This window comes from Seriola lalandi, unplaced genomic scaffold, assembly GCF_002814215.2.
Source record: "Seriola lalandi dorsalis isolate HSWRI2012SDOR001 ecotype SW California unplaced genomic scaffold, Sedor1 jcf7180002054947, whole genome shotgun sequence".
Classification (NCBI taxonomy): Eukaryota; Metazoa; Chordata; class Actinopteri; order Carangiformes; family Carangidae; genus Seriola; species Seriola lalandi.
The window spans coordinates 618540-640529 of record NW_019525498.1 but is presented as its reverse complement, the minus strand read 5'-3'; the positions used below and the strand labels follow the sequence as shown (position 1 = coordinate 640529).

At 44.5% G+C, this 21990-nt stretch overlaps 1 protein-coding gene across 5 annotated transcripts in view; it reads left to right on the top strand.

Annotated features, from left to right (window-relative positions):
• col12a1b (collagen, type XII, alpha 1b) overlaps positions 1–21990 on the top strand; it is a 112281-nt gene that overhangs the window by 51468 nt on the left and 38823 nt on the right. For 3 of the 5 annotated variants that reach the window (XM_023394319.2, XM_023394317.2, XM_023394316.2), the window contains exons 29-47: positions 114–131; positions 2008–2147; positions 5540–5669; positions 5772–5911; positions 6336–6465; positions 6570–6709; positions 6829–6958; positions 7059–7198; positions 8612–8741; positions 9305–9444; positions 11352–11481; positions 11815–11954; positions 12107–12236; positions 14348–14487; positions 14772–14901; positions 15316–15455; positions 15559–15688; positions 19162–19304; positions 21947–21990. The exon at positions 21947–21990 is cut by the window's right edge and continues 86 nt beyond it. In XM_023394319.2, the coding sequence (XP_023250087.1) occupies positions 114–131; positions 2008–2147; positions 5540–5669; positions 5772–5911; positions 6336–6465; positions 6570–6709; positions 6829–6958; positions 7059–7198; positions 8612–8741; positions 9305–9444; positions 11352–11481; positions 11815–11954; positions 12107–12236; positions 14348–14487; positions 14772–14901; positions 15316–15455; positions 15559–15688; positions 19162–19304; positions 21947–21990 (2365 nt within the window). The remainder of the gene's footprint in view (positions 1–113; positions 132–2007; positions 2148–5539; positions 5670–5771; positions 5912–6335; positions 6466–6569; positions 6710–6828; positions 6959–7058; positions 7199–8611; positions 8742–9304; positions 9445–11351; positions 11482–11814; positions 11955–12106; positions 12237–14347; positions 14488–14771; positions 14902–15315; positions 15456–15558; positions 15689–19161; positions 19305–21946) is intronic. The other 2 variants (XM_023394320.2, XM_023394318.2) reach the window with 1 other exon arrangement.

Below are 21990 nucleotides of genomic sequence, written 5' to 3'. Positions count from 1 at the left end.
CCCCACCCGTCGCCTTCTCGGCTCCCAAGAAAAGCAAACCAGCATATTTTACACTCACTGATGTACCTGGGCATTGAAATAACATTGTTGTTTTCTCAACGTCTCTTTTCTAGTGTTAAAGGCTCCGGATGGTATGTCATGTGAGAAGGACAGGTTCCTTTTCACTGTAATGTTCATGAGTTTGTGTGGAATGGTAATGTGGACGGTACGGGACAGTGTTGATGGGGAGCACACTTTTTCCTTTCTTAACTGCATGTACGTGCATTGTAGTGCCTCACTGTGCGTTCCCACCACAAGCAACTGGAAGAGCCGCCGACGATCGCTGATTTTCAGCGACTGCGATTTTTCCAGTCACAGTCCAACATCAACATTGGTGCCACAGCCGCCAATCAGCTTCCTGATATTGGCAAATTCACTGTCGGCTTGGCGATAATTCACCAATAGACAGTGACAATTATGAATTTCTGGTCCTTGTTTTGTTTTCTTTGGGACACACTATAAAGATAATGTACTGTGAAGGATCCTGATACAGCAAATAAAGGAGCATGTGGAGGACTGGACTTGTCTTCCACCTGGTCCATTATGTTTGTGTATCAAGACACCTTGTTGTGCATTAACTGAAAACGTAATAAATTCCCACAGTCTGTCGAAGAGAATGATATAAGCAGCTGCTGCAGCCGGATCATTGCTGCAATTTATTTCTCTTGATTTAACGCCGTGGAAGCGTCGTCCGCTCCAAAATCTAACCATGACTCATAATGGACGTTTAAAAACCACAGCAGTCATCAGGACCGCTAAATATAATAGTATATAGTTCTGTCTCATCTCAACACTGGACGTCAGGAGTCTGTGTTTCCAGCCTGTGGCGTAAATAAGATTTTAAAACTAATGTTTGTAGACGTGCAGCAGATTGTGGTGTGAACGTAGATCCAGAGCTTCAAATGCAGAAAGTGTGAAAAATAGACCGATAACATGTCATCCTCCACAGACCTCCGTGACTGTGATTGATTGTTTTAATGCCTCCGTGAATCATTTTGTTTTTTTTGTTTTTGTTTTGTTTTGTTTTCCCTCATCTTCCACCATGTTGTCATTATAACATTCCTGTTGCCGCAGCGCAATTCATCTCCCATTTTGTAACGTCATGTTACCATGTCACCGTGTCGTCGTGTCATCATGTCATCATGTCATCATGTCATCCTTCATCAGTGTCCACCTCTTCATCAAATGAATGTTGTTGCATGTTTGAACAGTGGTTCTGCTGCAGGGCTGCAGGTCAGTGGACTTCTACTTCAGAAGTATCCAGTGTTCAGTAACAGAAGAAAACTTTTCAAACCCCCGATTTATCTTTTAGACTTTGTTGCCTCCAATAATAATCTTAATCTGCAATTTTTGTTATAGTGTCCCTTCCAAATTTAGTTGTTTTAATCTCAAAATTTGTTTCCCTAATATTCATTTTTATAATCTTAAAATGTCAGTTAATTCAGTTGCTATGGTTATTATCATTTTTTATAGTGACACCCCCCAAACGTATTTGTTACGATCCCCCAATTTGTAATAATGGTCCCTAATTTTATTTCTTATAATCTCAAAATATATTATAATTTTCCCAAAATGTATCAACCATAAAAATCTGTCATAGAGCCCCCCCCCCTAATTTTATTACAAAATATTATTTTATTCTCTTAATTTGTAATGATTCCATGAAAATGTTTGTTATAAACCATAAAAATTAGTTGCCCACCCTAATTTTATTTCTACTCCCTGGTGTAAAAGAGTCCAGCACTGTCTGATGTTAACTGACTGAAGGAGCGGTCACTGACCTCCAGCCCTGCTCTGAACAGCTTCACTGACCGTAACCTCATCACCAGCTCCATGACCCGTGAGATCGTGGGAGCATCACCATCACTGCCATCATCATCCTCATCCTCACATCATCAGCGCTCATCAACCCCAGGATGCCACTGCTTTTACTGTGTAATCTCACTCAATGTGTCTGTGTGCTGCCAGTGCCTCCGCCACCTCCAAAAAACCTGAGGGTTTTCAACGCCACCATCTACACGCTGACGGCGAAGTGGGACGCCGCCCCCGGCCCCGTGCAGAACTACAAGATCACCTACAGTCCCACAGCTGGAGGCGAGCCCATCTCGGTGAGTTCTGCAGATGTTTAGACACCAACACTCGGGTGTCATCAGCATACGTGCATCAAGAAATGAATCTTCAGTTCTTCCTCAGTGAAGCGGAAAATATGAAGTAAATATTTAACTCTAATACTACAACTGTATATAATACTACTATAGTGCTACATCCTAATACTGCAGGGCTGGCAGTATCAATGTATGTGGTGTTAAATCACAGTGTGTCTACATCACAACGAATGGTAAATCTGTTTCTGCAGCAACTTGAAGCATGAACGAACCTCAACATTCTCCGCAGGAGGCAGAAAAATACATTTAAAAAGAATATTTAAAAGAATAAGGGAGTAATAATAATCATAGCAGGATTTATTTAATCATTCGAGTCTCCTTGAAAATAAAACTGCAGGATATTTATTCGACCTTAAAGTGACATTTTACATTATAAAGTATTTTCCTGCTGTTAGAATAAATACAGTAAATGTGCACCAAGTGGCAGAATCAACATTAAAAAAACTTCTTCTAAAAACACACACAGATAATCACTTGGCTCCTCTTTGTGTCAAGAGACCGAAGCTGGAGCGGCTCCACTGACACTGAACAATGGACTGACCTCGGAGATCTCTAAAATGTTTGTTTTAAGCTTTTACACCCAAATTGGCTTCGATTCCTGGATTGTTTTGTAAATTTGAAGTTTACCAGAAAACGAATCCCTCTCTGGCCGTGAAGCCACTCCGGGTATCATCTGTTTGTCCGGGATGAGAGGAACAATAATGACTGAATTCCTCTTCAGGGTGTTTTTCTCTTATACGTTCTTCGTAACTGCTGTTGTTGGGGTGCGGCGTTTCCCAGCTGAGCTGCTTCTCGACCACCGGGAACATTTCCAGTCTGCCTGACGACAACTCGTTGAATATCTCAATATGATGGAGAGTTTTAAATGTTGTCAGCTGAGTTTTCTGTACGACTCCCAGAGCATCAGCTGACGGGAAGCTTTCTGTCCCTCTTGAGACGAACTGTCAGGAAGTCCAGAGCGAAAAAAGAAATGAATCAGGACCTGACACCGTTTGTTGTGCGTGTTCATCACACCAGAGTTCCTCTAGTAGAAGAAGAAGAAGAACTAGACAAAATCCATTATACTTCAGAAACAAATTGATCGTCTGCATTTAAAGCCATCATCATCATCATCATCATCGTCGTCGTCATGAGTCACAGAAGATGTTTTACAACAAAAGATTCAGTAAACCAGGGACTAAAAACTGCCAGACACCTGCTGCGTTTACATCCAAGAGTTGGATCTGGTTTCAAACACTCGCCTCCCTGTTGAGACGCACAGAGAGCGTCCTGCAGGAGCGCGGGAAGATGCCGCTGGAGCTCTTCCATCATATTTTGGCGTTTGGTTTATGGCGGTGTCCCGCGTCGCGATGGTGCAGTTAGAAGAGTCCGAGCTCGCATTCCTGCGCCATGACTGAAGACGTGATTAGAGCTGGAAATAAGTTGAAAGGGAAACTGCGGGAGTTAGCAGTTTTATTGTGTCTCTGACATGTTATGACAGTGTTCCCCCAAACAACATGTCAAGGTCGAGTCATGATGTCACTTCAGATCCGTCTAATGGAGCTCGGATCCCCTTCGCTACGTCACATGTGTATCCTACAAGGCCGAGAGCATCTGGTGACACCATGTCATCTGCAAGGATTGTTGTTTCTAACGTCAGTCATGTGATTGCACACGGGTTCTTGAGCTCGGTGTTTCCTCACCGCTCTCAAAAATATAGAAAAGTAGAGTCATGTCCAGCTGATGCTTAATGATATGTAAGTAAATATAGTGAGATATTATGGTCAGGTAGACGGAGGTGGACTGACTGTGACTCACAGCAGAATAAATGAAACCGATCACCCACGGAGAGAAAAACCCTGAAGGATTCCTTCTGAGAGTCTGCAGCTGAACTCCAGGGTCAGTTCTGGAGATATTCTGCATTTTTTCAAATCCCACGAAACAGACTCAAACTCAAACAATGAGCTGATCGACAAGCAGGTTTCGTCTGTGTATCCAGAGTCTAATAATATCTGAGTCCTCTGAGCCATGGAGCTGTTAAAAACACATCAGTGAGACGCACCGCTGCTGTGGGCGACGAGCTCCTTCATCACCGTGAACTCACACCGACGTTTATCTTGACTCAGGCCCCGTCCACTCCTGTTATTAACATGCGTCTCAGGTGATCCCATCCCAGGAGGACAACGACCACCTGTGATCGGATCTCTGTGTGCAGATACGCACCAACGTTATTTCCCTTTGCAAAGACCGAAGAGCGCCGCTGGAAACTGGAAGTTGTCTGAGGCGCCTGTAAACTTGTGCGACATGGATAAAGCCAGTTTACATGATAAAGAAACTATATATTTATGAGGTGTTTTTTAAAAGATTTACAACCTCAGCAGGAAGCGATGGGGTCGGAGCTGAGAGACACACACAGAGTGGGGAGGTCAGAAAGTGCCGAGAGGCCGTTGTTGGTTTTGTTGACGATGAAAAGCTCAGTTACCTCATGATTAAAACGTCATCTCATAAACAAAAGTTTGCAAGTTCAATCCCCAGAGAAGCCACTGATTGTCCATTAGGAAACTAAACAGCTGCTTATTGAAAAAAAGAAAAACTCATCCACATTCCTAAAATACTGATGTAAATGTGATGCGATACCCTCTGTCCTGTATCTCTTAGCTACCAGTCAAAACTGTTTACGCCCTCTGCGATTGTGTTTACAGTGTCGTCTTCGCTTCATGATATACTGCAGAGTTGTTTGCTCGGGATTTCCCCACGGGCCACTCGGATTCCCTTGCAGAGAAACACTTTACTTAGTGGTGTCTAAATATTGTAAATAGTTTGCTGACATTGTCCTCAGAAACGGCGAATCTGTCTCCAAAATATGTGAGTTATTACGCATTTTGGAATTTGAGTTTGTTTTTTTGTTTTTTTAAGGAGATGGGGAGATGAGAGCAGGGATAAGTGATGACCATTAAAATCCCTTTGGATGCAGTTTATTAGCACAGCCGACACGTCCGGAGCAGCTCCTTTGTCCGGTGTTGTGTGTGTTTACAGTGGAAGCCAAACAAACCTATGTTGTTTTAATAAAGACGTCAGTTATTAATCCGCCATCAGCTGGAAAAATAAAAAAATAAAAAAGGTTGGTTATCCTGCGGAGGAACTTGAGGTGTGCAGCCTGCAGCCTCCCCATGGCTGCTCCTTCTTCCATTACTCCCTCACATGTTCTGTTTTGTAAATGGATCTTTTAGAGGTGTTATGTTTTCAGGTTCTCGTGAACGTGACATCTCGACGCCTGACGCCTCGAGGGACTTAATTCAAATTTGGCGCAAACAAACTGATTAGATTTTAACCGCTGACATGTTTCCTGTGAACAGATGCAGGTTGGCGGGAAGAAGACCAGCCTCATCCTGCAGAAGCTCCAGCCCGACACGCCGTACACCGTCTCCGTGGCGGCCGTGTATCCCACCGGCATCAGCTCAGACATCTCCGCAGATGGACGAACCAGTAAGAGCCTGATGTGACGAGGACTTCCAAACTGTTTTACTTCATGCTCTCACTGTTTCTCCGCTGATGGCTGTGAAATCCTTTCTCTTGTGTTTTCCCTAGAACCTCTGGGTGGAGTGAGGAATCTGCAGGTGCTGAACCCGACCATGACCACCCTGAACGTGCGCTGGGAGCCCGCCGAGGGCAGAGTGAAGGAATACAAGATCACTTACGTCCCTGCCGCCGGAGGAGCCGAGAGCATGGTAGGACTGGTAGGGCAACCACTTGTGTCAGCTGGCACTGTGCAGAGCTACACCTGCAGCCAAATGACTCACCTGTGTGTTAGTGAACCGCGATTAAACAGACGATGAGCTTTGCTGAGGCAACGTCCATCTTTTGTGGAGCAATAAACGCTGAGATGCAGATTACATAGTGTTTTTTTCAGACTGCCATAAGCACAAACTGGACTCCCTGCATCTCTGCGCTTCCTACTGTCTTCTAAGAAAACTTTACAACATTTTTTATTTGACTAAAGTGCCGATCCTGTTTTGTTAAATAACGTGCATGCTATCCCGCTACATCCAGCCTGTTACTGTCGAGGCAGGACTGGACTGCACGCCCGTGTCTCTGTCTCTGCTCATGGGGGTTGGAAGCAGCTGATTTGTGCTGATTTGTTGTTGAACTCAGGAAACAGTGACACCAGGTACCACCACCACCATCCTGCGGGGCCTGCAGCCCGACACCCTCTACACCGTCTCCCTGGTCCCGGTCTACGCTGAGGGAGAGGGAAAGACGATGTCTGAAAATGGAAAGACAAGTAAGGCCGTTACCTTCGCCCTGTTCACGCCAGAAATCTGCCTTTATCATCCAGTCAGATGTAGGACAGAAACAAACTGAGTGTCTATCCAACCTCTCGTTCAGGGCCACTGGGAGGCGTGAAGAACCTGAGGGTGACCAACCCCACCATGACCTCTCTGACTGTGGACTGGGACCCGGCCGATGGCGCCGTTCGCCTCTACAAGGTCTTCTTTGTGCCTGTCGCCGGGGGCCGAGAGGAGATGGTGAGACTCTCTTACACCTGTCTCACCTTTCGAGGGGCAAATACAGACACACTGCAGTTTAGGAAGTTGTGTAGTTATGAGAAATAACCATTTAAATTTCCTTTTTTCTTGTTAAACAGGAGCAAGTTCCCGCAGGCACCACCAACACCATCCTCAGGAACCTGATGCCCGACACGCTGTACACGGTGTCGGTGTTACCGGTTTACCCGGCCAGGGAGGGAAAACGCCAGTCTGAGAACGGAAAGACATGTACGTTTTTCTCGCCGCTTCGACTGAACGCCAGCGTCATGTCAAAATGTCTGTTTGCATTTTAACCAGTTTGTAACGACAATCATTTCCACGCTCGCAGTGCCTTTGGGCGGAGTGGGCAACATGAAGGTAACCAACCCGACCATCACCACTCTCACGGTCACCTGGAATCCCGCCGATGGAAACGTTCAGGGCTACAAAGTGATCTACACCCCTGCCGACGGAGGAATGGAGATTGTGGTAAGATCCTGTCACTGTGTCTGAAAGGACAGAAACAGGACGTACAGTGGAACAAGTGAGAGTAAATAGAGTGAATAATTAAGTTGTCAAATTAGCTTGAGCTGCTAACGTTAATTTGAGTTGCGTTCACTTGAATCAAGTTAGTTCATACAGTAGTTAAGATAACCTGAGTGAAGTAAAGTTTAGTAAATTGGGTTTAGTTTAGTTAAACTGATAACAGCCAGGAAACGAAGTCAACACACACACAACACAAAACGTGGCATCGTGTGAGAAACGCCTCCCCCCCCTCTGTGACATGATGATTGTTTGCACACTGAAGACCTTTAAGCTCTTTCAGTTCAAACAAAAGAAAATCTGTCAGATTCCAACCAGGCAGCACTAAGACAAAAAACAATTTAAAAAACGATCCTCGTCTGACAAATCCCCAGCAGTGAAATGTGACGTTTTTTTTTTTGCAGCAGAAGTTCATAAAAACACCGTCAGGTCAGAAGAAACAGAACGATCAAAACCCTTCAACAGGGATTTGGTGATGTCATTTCTTTTTGTCAGGATAATCCCGTCGAGCAGTCGCCCCACAATAGCATCTAAATCCTTTCTGGCTGAGGTGATCCCTCACTGTTGCATGGCGTGTTTACAGTGTTTATATTTCTGGAGCTCAGAGTAAGTGAGTGTAAATCCTGCTCATCGGACGCCGGACGCCAGAACGAAGAAGAGCCGTGCAACAACACATCTGAATGCGCCTGAATGACGATTTGGCTCCAATTAGTTTGTCAAAGTAAATTTCACAGATTTTTCACAGGATTTTTTTTTTTTAAACTCCAGCGCCAGAGGAATTTAAAAAGCTTCAAACAGCAAACAATACTCAACCTGCAATAACTGGAAAAATGCCAGTCCGTCTGACTCTTTAACTACTTTTGTTGTTTTTATAGAGAAATGGTGAAAATGAACTGATGGAGAACAAGTAAAATAAACCATGAAAACCATAAAAAAACACCTTTTAATGACAGAAACATCTCAGCCACATCCATATTAAAACACTTGAATATAAATGTCATTAATCAGTTTTGTTTTCCATGTTCAGTTAAATATATTGTTATGTATATTATATTATGATGTTATAACTGTTGGTTTAACTTAATTTAACTTAATTTTAGAGCATAGAAATAGTCAAAGTTTGAATGTTATATATCTTCAGGACATTATAGTTTCATAATAGTTGACCAGTGGTTTCGGGATACAGCAGCTCCAGTAAAACTGATAGGACGTTTTTGTGAAACCCAGCTGTTCCCTTAAGGGGAAAGTTTGAGCTTTCACCTGCTGGAGGTCAAAGGTCGGGGCTCTTTGGGCTGGTAGGAATGTAGCCTCTTGGCGAAGGGCAGCTCCTCATCAACTCCACCGCGTGTGTCTTTGCAGGAGCAAGTGTCGGAGAGCACCACCACCACCGTCCTGGACAAGCTTCTGCCGGACACCCGCTACAGCGTCACCGTGGTGCCCGTCTACGCAGAGGGAGACGGACCCAGCCTGTCCGACAGCGGCAAGACGAGTGAGTGACTGTGGCCTCAAAGAGGCGGAGGTAGAAAAAGTAGTTAGCCCTGAAGGCAGCCATCCTCAGACCTCACATACAGTCGTAAAAGTTTTGTTTCCTTCAGCATCTTCCCTGAATGAGTTATTTGTCTGTTTTGTATTTGTTTTTGTCTTTGAGTAGCTACTGCTCCTCTGTGTGTTTCTGACGTTTCCAGTTGCATTGATAGTTTTATTTTTACTCTCCGAATAAAGAACAAGTCAAAGGAGTGAAGTGTGAAAATATGTTGCACTGATGAAGTTGTGAGGGTGTGTAGTTTTAATCTCCACTGCTCCAGCACGGAGCAATTTAAGTGACAGACCAGAAAATAGCTTTCCAATTGTAACACAAATATACAAAAGCATCAGTGTCAGTGTGCGTCAATAGACTGGGAGTAAAGCTTGCCAGAAAAACCACCATTTCCTCGGGATCCAGCATCTGAACAAATGGCCCCCTGGACACCGGTAACCTCTGACCAGACAGCAGCTGTGCATCGCTCTGATCCAAGCGCTGAATTTGTCTTCCTGTTTCGTGTCTCTGCTCAGAGCCGCTGGGTTTTGTGAGAAACCTGCAGGTTACCGATCCCACCACCAGCACCCTGAACGTCCGCTGGGAGCCCGCCGAGGGGAACGTACGCGAATACATCGTGATCTGGGTGCCAGCGGCCGGAGGAGACCAGGATGTGGTAAGAACTCGTTCACGCACCGCTGATATGATGTCACCTCGTTAAACACTTTTCTTAAGACAAGCTGAGCTTCACTGAGACGAGATGGCAGAGTAGGAGCGAGAAATCTGCCAGATGTTGGACTTTCACCAGAAGTTTCATCCGTCTGTAAAGTATGAAAATCAATACACAGACTCCTCAAGCTTTGTTGAATGTTCAATCCACCACCGTGTCCCACCGCTTCCAACCTGAAATCATTTACTGTTACAGTGTCATTGCAGGGCAAGTTGATTTAAAGATCCTTCCCTGCATCACTTCAAATATCCAAACTATGACCAAGTTATTCCAGACTTGATGTTGACTGTGGAAATGAATGGAAACCAATAGATGATTCACAGTAGAAACAATATTTTAAAGGTCCCATATTTTACACTTTCCTGTGTTTTATTTGAAGTGTTGATACATCAGAAGATATATTTGTGGTTTTAAGAACCAAAAACCATCTCAGTGTAGTTTTACATCTCCTCTCTCAGGCTTCTCTCTGCAGCTCTAGTAACAACAGGTCTGACTGTTTTCTGAGTGATCCAATAAAAATAAAGCAGATTTCAGGTAAAACACTCAGAGAAACCAAATCCTGCAAGGTTTGGATGGTGGGTCCAGGTGGGCGGGGCTTGGTGACTGCTTTGTTGTGACATCACAAAGTTCCAGAAGTCCTGACGGCTGGTTTTAAGGCTCAGTTTCTGAATACAGGCTGTGTGCATTTCTCTGTAGACTGAGGCTTTGATACTTTCACAGTATTAATATAGAAGCTAGAGCTGATCTATAATCACACTACACATGGACACAGACCTTTACACTGGAGGAGCTTTAAAGTTTCCGAAATACAACAGCATTGTATGAACAGTAGTTAGCTGTGATGTGAAGTTTACATAATTTGTAGTAACAAGGCAAAACTACTGTAGTAGTCCTTTAAGTAGTTCTTGATAATGCTGTATGTTGTGTCACATGTTGTTTATTATATTTACTCTAAAAACAAGAGGCAGCGACTGTGGTGTTGCTAATGTGAATATGTGAATATGAGGTGAAACTCCTCTTTGTGCTGACTACATCACAAAGAACGTACTAACATTACTTTTTAAGTAATAGCAGGTTCTGTGCTGTGAGAGCAAATAGCTCAATTTTAGTTTTGGCCTGAAATTCAAGTTTTCCCAACACTTGTGGGGAGCTGGCAGTGGCGTGAGATGATTCCACTCGTTTCCAAGGCAGTTTCACGCAAGAAAGTTCTTTTCTCGTCCTGGAAAAAGTGCAACATCGAGTTATCAAAAGATGAAAACCATCGGATAATGTTGTTGCCTTTAAAATCTACATTTTTCTTACAGCTAATGGAAAACACTTGACAGTGTTGTGGGATAGTTTAACTCATTTCCAAGGCAGTTTGAGCTGTTTTCTATAAAGCAATGACAATATCTCGAGGGGTTCCATATTGTGTCACTTGGTTGAAGACATGTCGTGAAATGAGATGATTTGATTTGGAAACAACTGAAATCATCCTCAGCTTACTGGCAGGTTTTGGAGCTTAATATTAGATTAAATGGACAAAGAAGAAATTTATATTTGTAGCTGAGGAAGGCGCACGCTGCTCCCTGCCAGCTCAGTACTTTACATGATCTGTCTCTCTCTATCTCAGGTTTTGAAGCGCGAGCTTTCTGCTTAAATCCATCTTTATCTCAGAGCCTCTTCTGTTTCTGTTACTGAGCTACTCAGACATTTACTGAGTGAAGCCGCATCCAAGAAGATTGGGCTCACAGCGCATTGAACTGTGACTTCGTTCAATCTGCATCTGCCAAACCCCACACGTCTCCCCAAATCCTACAGTTCACCAGGTTCAGTAGTGGTTTTCTCTTCTCTTCCTCCTCCTCCTCCACCAGGATCAGGTGTCAGGAACCACCACCACCACCGTCCTGAAGAACCTGGATCCGGACACCGAGTACACCGTCACAGTGGTGCCCGTCTACCACGAGATGGAGGGCAAATCGCAGTCTGAAAACGGGAAAACGAGTGAGTTCTGACGAGTCTGTTGACTGATGTGTAGCTGGATGATGTGGCCTGGAAAACGATGCTGAGCCAGGAGTCGTTTCACTGAATGTGTCCAGAAGTTAAAGAGGCAAAAGACGATAGATTAACATGGCAGCCATCACCATTTAAAAAGGAGGGAAGGAAAAAATACTTTAGTAGCTGCACGTCTGTGTTTAGAATATCTAATATTTGACAAATGTTATGGCAGCTCAAGCAGAGATAAAACAAATAAATGTTGTTTATTGAGTTATAGAGAAGACTTTTCTTTACTCGGTGAATCATCAGCACTAACTGAGACCTGCTCCTCCTCCTCAGATCCTTTGGGTGGAGTGAAGAACCTGAGGGTGACCGACCCGACCATCAACACCCTGACGGTGCGCTGGGATCCCGCGGTCGGCAACGTGCGCAGCTACAAAGTCTCCTACACCGCCGAGCCGGGAGGAGAGGAACGAACGGTAGAAAAACCTCGCCGTGACGCACCCAGACCGCTCTGCCTCTAAAACGTTTCTCTGCTCACTTTAATTGGCAGAGTCGACTCACTCATTCTCACCATAATCACATTAAGTCGTTATCTCGCTGACGGATGTTTGAACGTTTTGTCGAACAGGAGGAGGTGTCGGGCGGCACCACCAACACCGTCCTCAGGAACCTGGACCCCGACACCGTCTACAACGTGGCTGTTGTTCCCGTCTACCCGGACGTGGAGGGCATACGACAGGCTGAGAAGGGAAAGACAAGTGAGTGAATCACCAGACATTCCTGAGAGCTTGTGTGTATTGTTGTAGAGAGAGTCAAATAATCGAATCTGAAAATTCCCCCTGATGCTTAGTGTAGGATTGTTTGGATGTTTATCAGATAGAAGCGAGACGAGGAACGTAACTGGTAGCATAGTTTATAGTTTTATAACAGTTTTCTCCACTTCCTCTCATCTGAAACGTCCGAGCTTTCCTAATGAACAAACACTGAACATTATTTTTGACTCGACACAGGCTTCAACTTTAAAAGGATTGTAAAGGTTTTGCCAGTTCTGGGTCATTGAAGACGCCATGAAATGTAAACAACGAATGAACGTAAACCAATGGGCCGTCAGTCTGTCAGAGAAAGGGCGAGAGGCCAGGACTTTTCCAGGACTTGCGGCAGCAGCTAGTTGTAAATCCGTCACTTTGTTTGTCAGTAAAGTTCTTTATAACTACTGGTTAGTTTAGTCGTGATTTACTGAATTTGGCTGCACCATGCAAAGGAATGTCCTAGCTGGTAAAGACTCTATGAATGTGTAAATCACTTCCTAGGAAACATCTGTATGGCCATTAATCAATTATCTAAACAGGAAGTCTTGGCTGTGTCACAAGATATTAGATATTTTCCAAATCTTTGCAGTGTATTAAACCCACCTAACAAGGCTTTATAATGTAGTTATAGCTAGGATTTAGACGTGTTCGTGAAAACTTAATAAGTAGTTTAGGTTTGAATGTGTGACCAGCTGGTGCTGTAGGAAGATTACTGTCAAACGTTTCCTGAAGAATACTGTACGTATTCAGATTTACTGACTGTTTACTGACTGACTGGTTTGGACTGGTCCAGTCGTCTCTCTCTGTTGGTCTGCTGCTGAACTCTCTGACATGCAAACAACAAATGTTTGAGTGCGAGACAATGCAACTATAAAACTCCAATTATTCTTTTCATGCCATTGATGTTTGCATAATTTATTTTTTTTGTTGGATCTTTGTTTTTATTTGAAGTTTGTTTCTTATTACAACTGGATATACGACAGGACAACTCGCAGGCACAGAGGAGACTGTTTTTACAGAGCGCATGGAAGCAGCAGAAATTGTATTAACAGAGGTGCTGTTAAACTGAGGTACATAGTCCTGGCAGAGCCACATCTCTCCATTCATGTAACTGCTCTCCATCACAGCTTTTAAGTGTTTTAGGCAAATGTTTTAGCGTTAAAAGAGACTTCAGGAGAAAACTGACAGGAGAGAGATGGAGACAGACGAGGATCCTGGTCAGATCCGGAGCAGAGAACAATGTGATTGCAGCTTTATCTGAGGCGGTAAGATGGTTGACATGGTCCTAAACCATCTGAGCTCTTTTGCTCAGTCTCTTGATATTGAACCAGGAGATCATGTCAGATCATTTTTTTACTTTTAGAAACAAAATCCTGACTCTTGAGGGCAGTTTTGAAAATGCTCTGTGTGTATTACCACATTATGATAACATTCCTTACCTTTGGCAATAAGGAGATTTTCACGGAGCGCTGACATGAACTGGAACCACTGGTCGCCCGGAGGCCACGAAGTCTCCATGTGAAAATCTGCCAGTAATGTAAAAGTAAATGCAGTTTATAGTTAATGGGCTAAAACATGCCCAAAAAAAAAAAAAACGACCGGTATGGTCCTTTAAGATTGAGAACGAGAATACAGACCTTGTTTATACGAACTTTTGTGGCTCACAAAAGAACATAATGAATGCCAGAAAGTTTAGGCAACTTCCTTGATACATCTGGACACTCCTGATGTGGTAAACCCACCCATCTGGTGCACCCTGCAGGAGAAAACAAATGCTAAAGATTATTTGCAGCAGTTATTCAGACCTTTCTCTCTTTTTTTTTCTTGGAGGAATTCTTTTAAGTCTAAAAACACTTCTTAATAAGGATGTTTTTGGCTCATAGAGCACCGGAGAGTTTAATCGCAGGAAAGGAAAAAAGAGACGCTGATTGACAACCCCCTCGACTGTGAGACATCTGGACTGTCCTGATGAGGGTGCACTCCACCCATCCGGTGCACCCCTGCTGGAGAAAGTAAACAGCGAGTTGTTCCAGACTGTGATGTGTCCCGTCTCTTTTCAGAGCCTCTGGGCGGAGTGAAGAATCTTCAGGTGACCGACCCCACCACCAACTCCCTGAGGGTCCGCTGGGAGCCGGCCGACGGCGACGTCCGGCAGTACCACATCGTCTACGTCCCCGCCACCGGAGGAACCGAGAGCATGGTGACTGTTATATTAATGGAACTTCTTCTTCTATCGAACAAGAAACGTATGAGTTTCCATTCCCGTTAAGAGCTACTAGCTGGATCACTGGTGTGTTGTAATAGTTGTTGGAAACGGTGGAGCTCTACGTCTCAGAGGAATCAGCCGTATCAGGCTGTAGAGACACAGTTCATGAGTTGTTGGTTTTAGTGTTTTATATGTTGTTCTACATTAAATGCAACAATATGAAGGTGCAGACTTTTTGTTTGTTGAGATTTACAAATGCTCGTCTTCGTCCGTCACAGACTCAGGTGTCCGGGATGTCGACGAACACGGTTCTGAGAGACCTGCAGCCGGACACAGAGTACAAAGTGACGCTGGTGCCTATCTACTCCGACGTGGAGGGGAAGCGCGTGTCGGAGAACGGAAAGACGAGTGAGTTGGAGCAGCAGCTGTGACCACCTGGCTATGTCACATTTGTACTTGTTTTTTTAGGAGAATGAATATAGTATATATATATATATATATATATATATATATTGTGAATGTTGGTATTTTATACATCGTCTTTGCCGTGAGGAATCCAGAAGCACCGACTGGATGACATGGCGTCCTGGCATCAGCTACATGTTTAGATGATCTAAGAAAAGTCAGCAGATGTAATTCTCCTGTGATTGACACCTGACTGACTCGCTGAACCTCCCTGAAGCGGGAACCCTCACCTGCTCACCTGCTGCTCTGACAAGGTCAAAACAAAGCGTTCAGGAGCTGCTGGTCTGACCCGACTCCGGCTGTAACTCAAACAGGGAAGCTGACAGTCATGTGACGGGCGCTGTGTTGTGTTCACAGAGGCTCTAGGCGGAGTGAAGAATCTGCAGGTCACCGATCCCACCACCAGCTCCCTCAAGGTGCGCTGGGACCCGGCCGAGGGCAACGTCCGTCAGTACCGCATCTTCTACACCCCCGCTTCCGGCGGCGCTGAGGACATGGTGAGGTTTCTCTCGCCTCGCCATCACTCCGTTTAGGTGTGTGTGTGTGTGTGTGTGTGTGTGTGTGTGTGTAATGAACAGCTGTGTTTCTGTGTGTGAGCAGGAGCAGGTGTCAGGCGGCACCACCAACACCGTACTGAGGAACCTGCTGTCGGACACTCCCTACACCGTGACCGTGGTTCCGGTTTACCCGGAGGGAGAAGGTCTGCGCCAGTCCGACGACGGAAAGACACGTGAGTTCTCGACTCTCTTCAAACTGTCTGATCAGACGTCGGTGACACGTCACGCCGCTTTATGAAACCTGTGTTCGTGCAGCTTGGACAGAAGCTTTGTGCTCTGTGGCCCCCTCTTTTTTTTTCGAATTAAACAGCGTCAGATGTAAAGACGTCAGGAGAGGCTTTCACTCATTAAGAATTTATTTCCTTTGCGTCGGCAGAACATGTTGCACAAGCAGACGGAGAACTCGTGTGGGTAAAAGTCTGGGCACATTTAAGGCTGACTCACTCGAGCAGACTGACTTTAGGCACACTTCAGAAGTGGAGAGAAGAGAAACAGACTTCTCGCTGATCATTAGTCCAAGGAGAAGATGTTCCTCATCCTGGCAGCCTTCTCTCTTGTCTAGCTTATACATAAAAATAGAATCTAAAACCGTTAAACGTTAAAACCGAAACTCCTGAAGGTTTAATAGAAACTTCTTAAACGCTTTTAATTTACTCCACAAGACGCCGTATAAACAGACTTAAAGAAAATTACAATAAGGCAGGAGACAATCCGGAGTAAAAAACATGTGACATAAAGTTCACGACACATGAGCTCTGTTGAGCCTCTAACCGTCTCCTACAGCAGTGAGCGAAGGTCAAAGGTCACGGTTTTACTGAGCAACTGCCTGAGGAGAAACAGAGCAGTCAGGCCTTCGCTGAGATAAACAAAGGTTAATACCAACGTGTTTGTGCGTCTCTGCGCTGATGCAACCAAGACAAATGTTCAGAGCGTGCACTGTCCTGAAGTGAACCTGGTTCCCCCCGGCCTGAAGTCACTCATCATTTGCAGCCTGTTTTCGGGATCTTTGCAGACTTCGACATCAGAAAACGTCTTTTATAGACGTTGTGTCTCTCAGGTGAAGCCTCAGACATCAGTGGAAACACTATAATCTGCAGGTTTAGCCAAAAGCCTTAAATCACAAAAAGCTTTTTAAACCCTCCTCAGGAAAGAGTTGATGGAACCAAAGTGAAGCTGCAGAGCTCTTTGGAAAGTTGATTGATAGCATAAAATCAAAGACAGATACTGTGCAACTTTAAAACTACCGTTGGTAACTGAAGGGTTCGGATGAAGAGGCATTCTCAGAAACTGGATCCCGCGCCTGTTGCTCTGCTTCTGTGTGGTTTGACATCCCGTTGTGTGTGTTGGTTTTGTTTCTGCCCAGACTGCATGCCACGCTCCGTCAGCAGAAATGCATCCTGGTGTTTTTTAATTGGAAAGCTGTGAGTCAGGCACAAAAAAAAAAAAACCCAAAACCATTCCATAGACATCCCCAGTGGGCGAACTGAGACTGAACGTTTTATTTCTTCTCAGGATAGTTTCATGTGTTGTCATCCAGATGTGATATTCAGTCATCATTCCTGAGTGTGTGCTGGGGTGATGAAATTATCAGCATAGTTTTTTTGTTTGTTTTTTTACAGCTGTGTAATTGATGCATTGTGTTACCAACACGAAGTCACGAACTCCAGCCAATACCATCAACGTCTTCAAGACCCACCTGAACTGACCTGGCACTTCCATTTTTAAGACCCAAACCCAAAGCTTTATTTTCGCTTTATTACATCCATTAGCAACCTTTAGCTTGCCAGGCTAGTGCAACACATTCGCCTCCCTCTCTCTCTCTCTCTCTCTCTCCCTCTCCCTCTCGCCACTTGGCATCGTGCGTTTACTCAAAACACATGACACACGTGGACGTAGATGACTGGCTGGAGTCAAAGAGAGAGAAAATTCTCAGATAAACTCCATTTGAAAAAGCAACCAAACATGAACCGAGCTGGAAGCTTCAACAGAACGGCTCATGTCGGGCGGCGCATGTTTAGGCTGACATTAGTTCTAACCACTACGTTGGCACAACGGGACTGCAAAAAAAAAACAAAAAAAAAAACAATGTGACCTCATCCTGCAGTTCTACCAGCCAATCAGATAACAGCATCAACCTGCTGTTGTGTAATTCTTCCTCATGGTTTTACATATTTCTGTGCAGCGATGTTAGTGTCTGATAAAGCTCCAAACCCATGAATTTATTACTTTAAACGGTCTCTTGTTTCCAGTGCGGTCGTCCCCTGCGGTCAGGGGTCACAGCTGTGGAGATACTGGGTGGGAGTTAAGGGGACAAGTGGGGATAAGTTTTGTTTCCTGAGACATCATCACCGACCTATTAACGTAGCCCCTTGTCTGCATGAACCGAAGAGCAGATCAGACATCAGATTGTAAAGGTGCTAATGCTTTAATTATTTACATTTTTACGCAGACGGACAGTGAGGACGCTGGGTGGGGGGGCTGCTAAGTGTCACATGCACTGGCTTTGCCGTGAGAAAGCGAACCAGGAAGTGTGTGTTGGCAGGTGCAGGTGCAGCCGCCTCTCCATCGCAGCAGACACATGCCGGTCCTCCGCGTGTGTCTCAGTCCATCAATGAATATGAGACCGTGTATGACGTTGATGCTCTTTTATTACCAGCAACTCGGTCCAGTTTTTCACTGTTTTCATCCCAGGAGGAATTTGTCACATTTTGTCTGGACAAAAACAGTGTGTCAGTCCAACATGAGGAATAATTGCGTCTGCTGCTATAAAACGATTAATAACACAAAATTAGAGCAGGATTACATAATCCCTCTGAAGGATAGGAGGTCATTCTGTTCCTGGATGACAAAAGTAAAACATCCTGACAGACTGTGTCCTCCTTATTTTAAAGGTAATGAATGATGATTTTTTTTGTAAAGTGGTTATACAACATGAGGGATAAGGCTCTGCTCACTGTGGATGGGCTCGCATTCATATCTACCTACTGCATCTCGTGTTTTTTTTTTTTATTAGGTAAAGCTCCAAATACCAGGGGGACATGCACATCTGGTTTGGTTTAGAAGGGAAGTTAAGGGCTTTTGCATTAACCCAAAACTGTGCTACTTCTCTCTACACGTTCTCCACATAGACGCTATAAAAACGACTTCCCCGCAGGAGTCTTCTGCTGCACTCAGCGTTTGAGTTCAACCTTGACTTTGATGCATTTTGTCCCATTGAAAAGACAATTTAGTCGTTTATTAAAAGTTTTTTTTTTCTCCTATTGATCAAAACCAGAGATTTTGTCGTATTGAAACAGTTATTCGCTCAGAAATCAGCTTGTTTTAATTTTAGACTTAAACTAAATCAGAACAAAACAGATCGTTTAGAAGTTCTCTGGGTTTCTCAACGATGTGAAGAATTTGGTTTTAAAAATCGTTTCTTTTTAAAAATGCAAAACCTAAAGCGACAGTCTGACCTAAAGCTTGACATTTGCTCCCGTTCTACTCGGCGCTTCACTTCCTGACGTTGACATTTTAAGGAGCATTCATTCAGGTGCTGAAGTGGGACATACTCGGACGAGCTCTTCGTGTTTTGTTGCTAAGTGAAGAAAGTCAGCACTCCCTCTTTTCTTACTTCACTTTCTCTCAACCTCTGTGACCTTTGCAGTCCCACGCACGCCACCGAGGAACATCCAGGTGTACAACCCCACCCCCAACAGTCTGAATGTGCGCTGGGAGCCCGCCACAGGCCAGGTTCAGCAGTACCGGGTGACTTATTCCCCCCTGACCGGAACCAGACCCGCGGAGTCGGTGAGTAACTCTCCCCCAGACTGTTAAAACACCAAACTGTCATTAGCATCAGAATCTGCCTCCAGGCCAAGAGGAGGTGCTTTCCCCTGAGATCACTTTCTGCTCTCAAGGGAAAAGGAATCAGCGCAAAAGGAATTTCAGACAAACAATAACAAACTCTGGCATGTTATTTCACAGATCACATAGTAACTTTTTTCTCATTGTGAATCAACTCGCTGCAAAAGGCTGCACGTCAACTCTTGTCGGATGTTTCCAGAAGATTCTTGAGATAAGTGAAATTACATTGGACAAAGTCGGGATTATCTCATCCCTCCAGCAGTTTTTGTGTTGCTTGTTTTAAGATAAAGGAGATATCGTGACAGATAGCGTTGCAGCTATTGATTATTTTCATTATTGACCGATCTGTCGATTATTTTTACTGTTAATCAACAGTTCATTTTGTCTATAAAATGTCAGAAAATATCATAATTTCCCAGAGCCTCGGATGACATGCTCAGACTCCAACAGATATTCAATTTATAGAGACATAAACTTCAACACCAGTGACTCTTCGCTTGGACTTCGGCCTTTTGACGTGGAATGACTTGATATCTTCCCCACGTAGTAAAAGGGTGCACACCGCAAATTTCCCAGGCAACAACTACTTTGAATCAACGCGACAGCAGCCAATCACGTGGTGTGAGCAGGAGGTAAAGGCGTGTTAGAACAGCAGACAAGGAAACAGGACGTGAGACAGAAAGTTTAGGACTTGGGACTTCACCTGAGACCTGTAGGTACAGCTGTACATTGAATGTGGACTTTACTCTGATAATAAACTACTAGTACCAGTAGCTGTTACTACAGTTTATCCTTTCTTTTATTTGTTTATCCATCTCTTCTCCACATCTGACTGAACTGGCGAAATCATGTCGTGTCATCGCGTTGGCTGGGTCCGTCTATTTCATGGAAACAACAGGTGGTCCCCTTTTCGTTGGCCGCGTTTGTTTCTCTAAGTGTTCATGTTGATGTTGCACAGATGTTCTGTGCAGCAGTAATTAGGGTAATGCTCTTAAATATGGAAATCATGACTTGTCAGCGTTTTGTATCTCTCCATCAGCACTGATTTCATGCCCTGGTGCAAACGTCTGGATGGCGGGGGGGGGGGGTTTGTTTCCCCACAAAGAGTTTGAACTCTGTGACGCCGGACACATCTGTGACTGACATCAGTGAAAGCTCCTATGGTCGAGGTTCTTGGGAGCATAAAGCTGTAATCTAATGGAGCTGCTGTGATGATGAGCGTCTGCTTTGATGATGCTATAAAGTTAAAGGTGTTATAGTTTATCATCCCTGTAGTCGTACTTTTATCTATTTATTTTCTGTTTTGCTTTTTAATTTTTTTTTAATTACCTTTGGTTCGGTTTTGGAAGTTGGTTTAGCCGAGACACAGAGAAGATCAGAACTGTTGATGACTAATGCCGTTTAATTAAACTCACACCGGCCACATCTTATATCAAAGATGCATGAATTGAGGCTCTGGAGCATTTTAACCACAGACTTTCTAAGAGGCAGTGGATCCACTGGTTGATGGAGCTGAAAACAGCTGTTTAGATGATCCACTTACTTTTGGCCATAAGTAAAGCTGTAGACATCCAACCTCAGCTGGGTCAAGGTCCAGGTACAAGTACAGGTACAAGTACAGGTACAGTTCCAGGTACAGGTCCAGGTCCAGGTAGAGGAGGTCGTCATCAGGCTCTCTCTCTGCTTTGAAACAGCATGTGAACAAGAAGCTTTTAAACTCCTTCAATGTTCTGAATAATAACTGCAGTCGAAAGCTCGTTAATTACCCAGAAGAACTGGGATTATTTGGCTCCGCTCACCGAGATTTAACTCGACCACTGAGTTATAATTCGACCCCTGAGAGCAGCGCTGCCTTCAGGAAATGACTGTATAACTAAACCTCCAGTCAAACGTAATTCATCCTGTTTTCAAAGGACAACAGCCAGTCCTGTGGCCAGACCACAGTTTACTGGAGGGATTTCACCCCGGGCCAGTAAGCGTGTATGTGTGCTTCCAGTTGCAGGATCTCAACCTCTACATCATCACTGAGGAACCTGTTTCATGGTCCGGTGGGCCAGAAGCTCTGGGTCCAGATCTCTTTGATATATTAGCTTTAACCAAAACATGAGCTGTAGATGAGGGTAGGTTCGAGTTCGACCGGCACACATATATTTCCCATGATGTAACGCCGCTCGTTTTCCTGGTGCGCTCACTGAAGAGCAGAGGATAGAGACGGAGGTAATCCCAGTGACAAGAGACGCTCTGCAGTCATGTTGTTAGACAACACCGTCCGAGCCGATGACAGACCCCACACTCACCAGCCGCTTCTTAGCAGAAACTGTTTATCCATCAGTCCACTTACTGGGTGAGTGATTTGTTTGGCATCCTACCTCCCATGCCTTTGTTAGTGTTTGAGGGAAACTTTGGCAGCAGCAGATAACTGGATATGGGATGAGCGGTGAGGTCATTATGTACATTATCGCTGCCAGAGCTTCATGTAATGCAGGAAGAGGCACATTTGAATAGGCAGAGCCTCCACACTGTGGCTGCATGACGACGACGTCTCTGTAGTTTTTGACCCCTGGGGTTTCTTCTTCTCCCAAAAGGTCCTGGTGTCAGGAAACATCAACAACGCCTTCCTGGACAACCT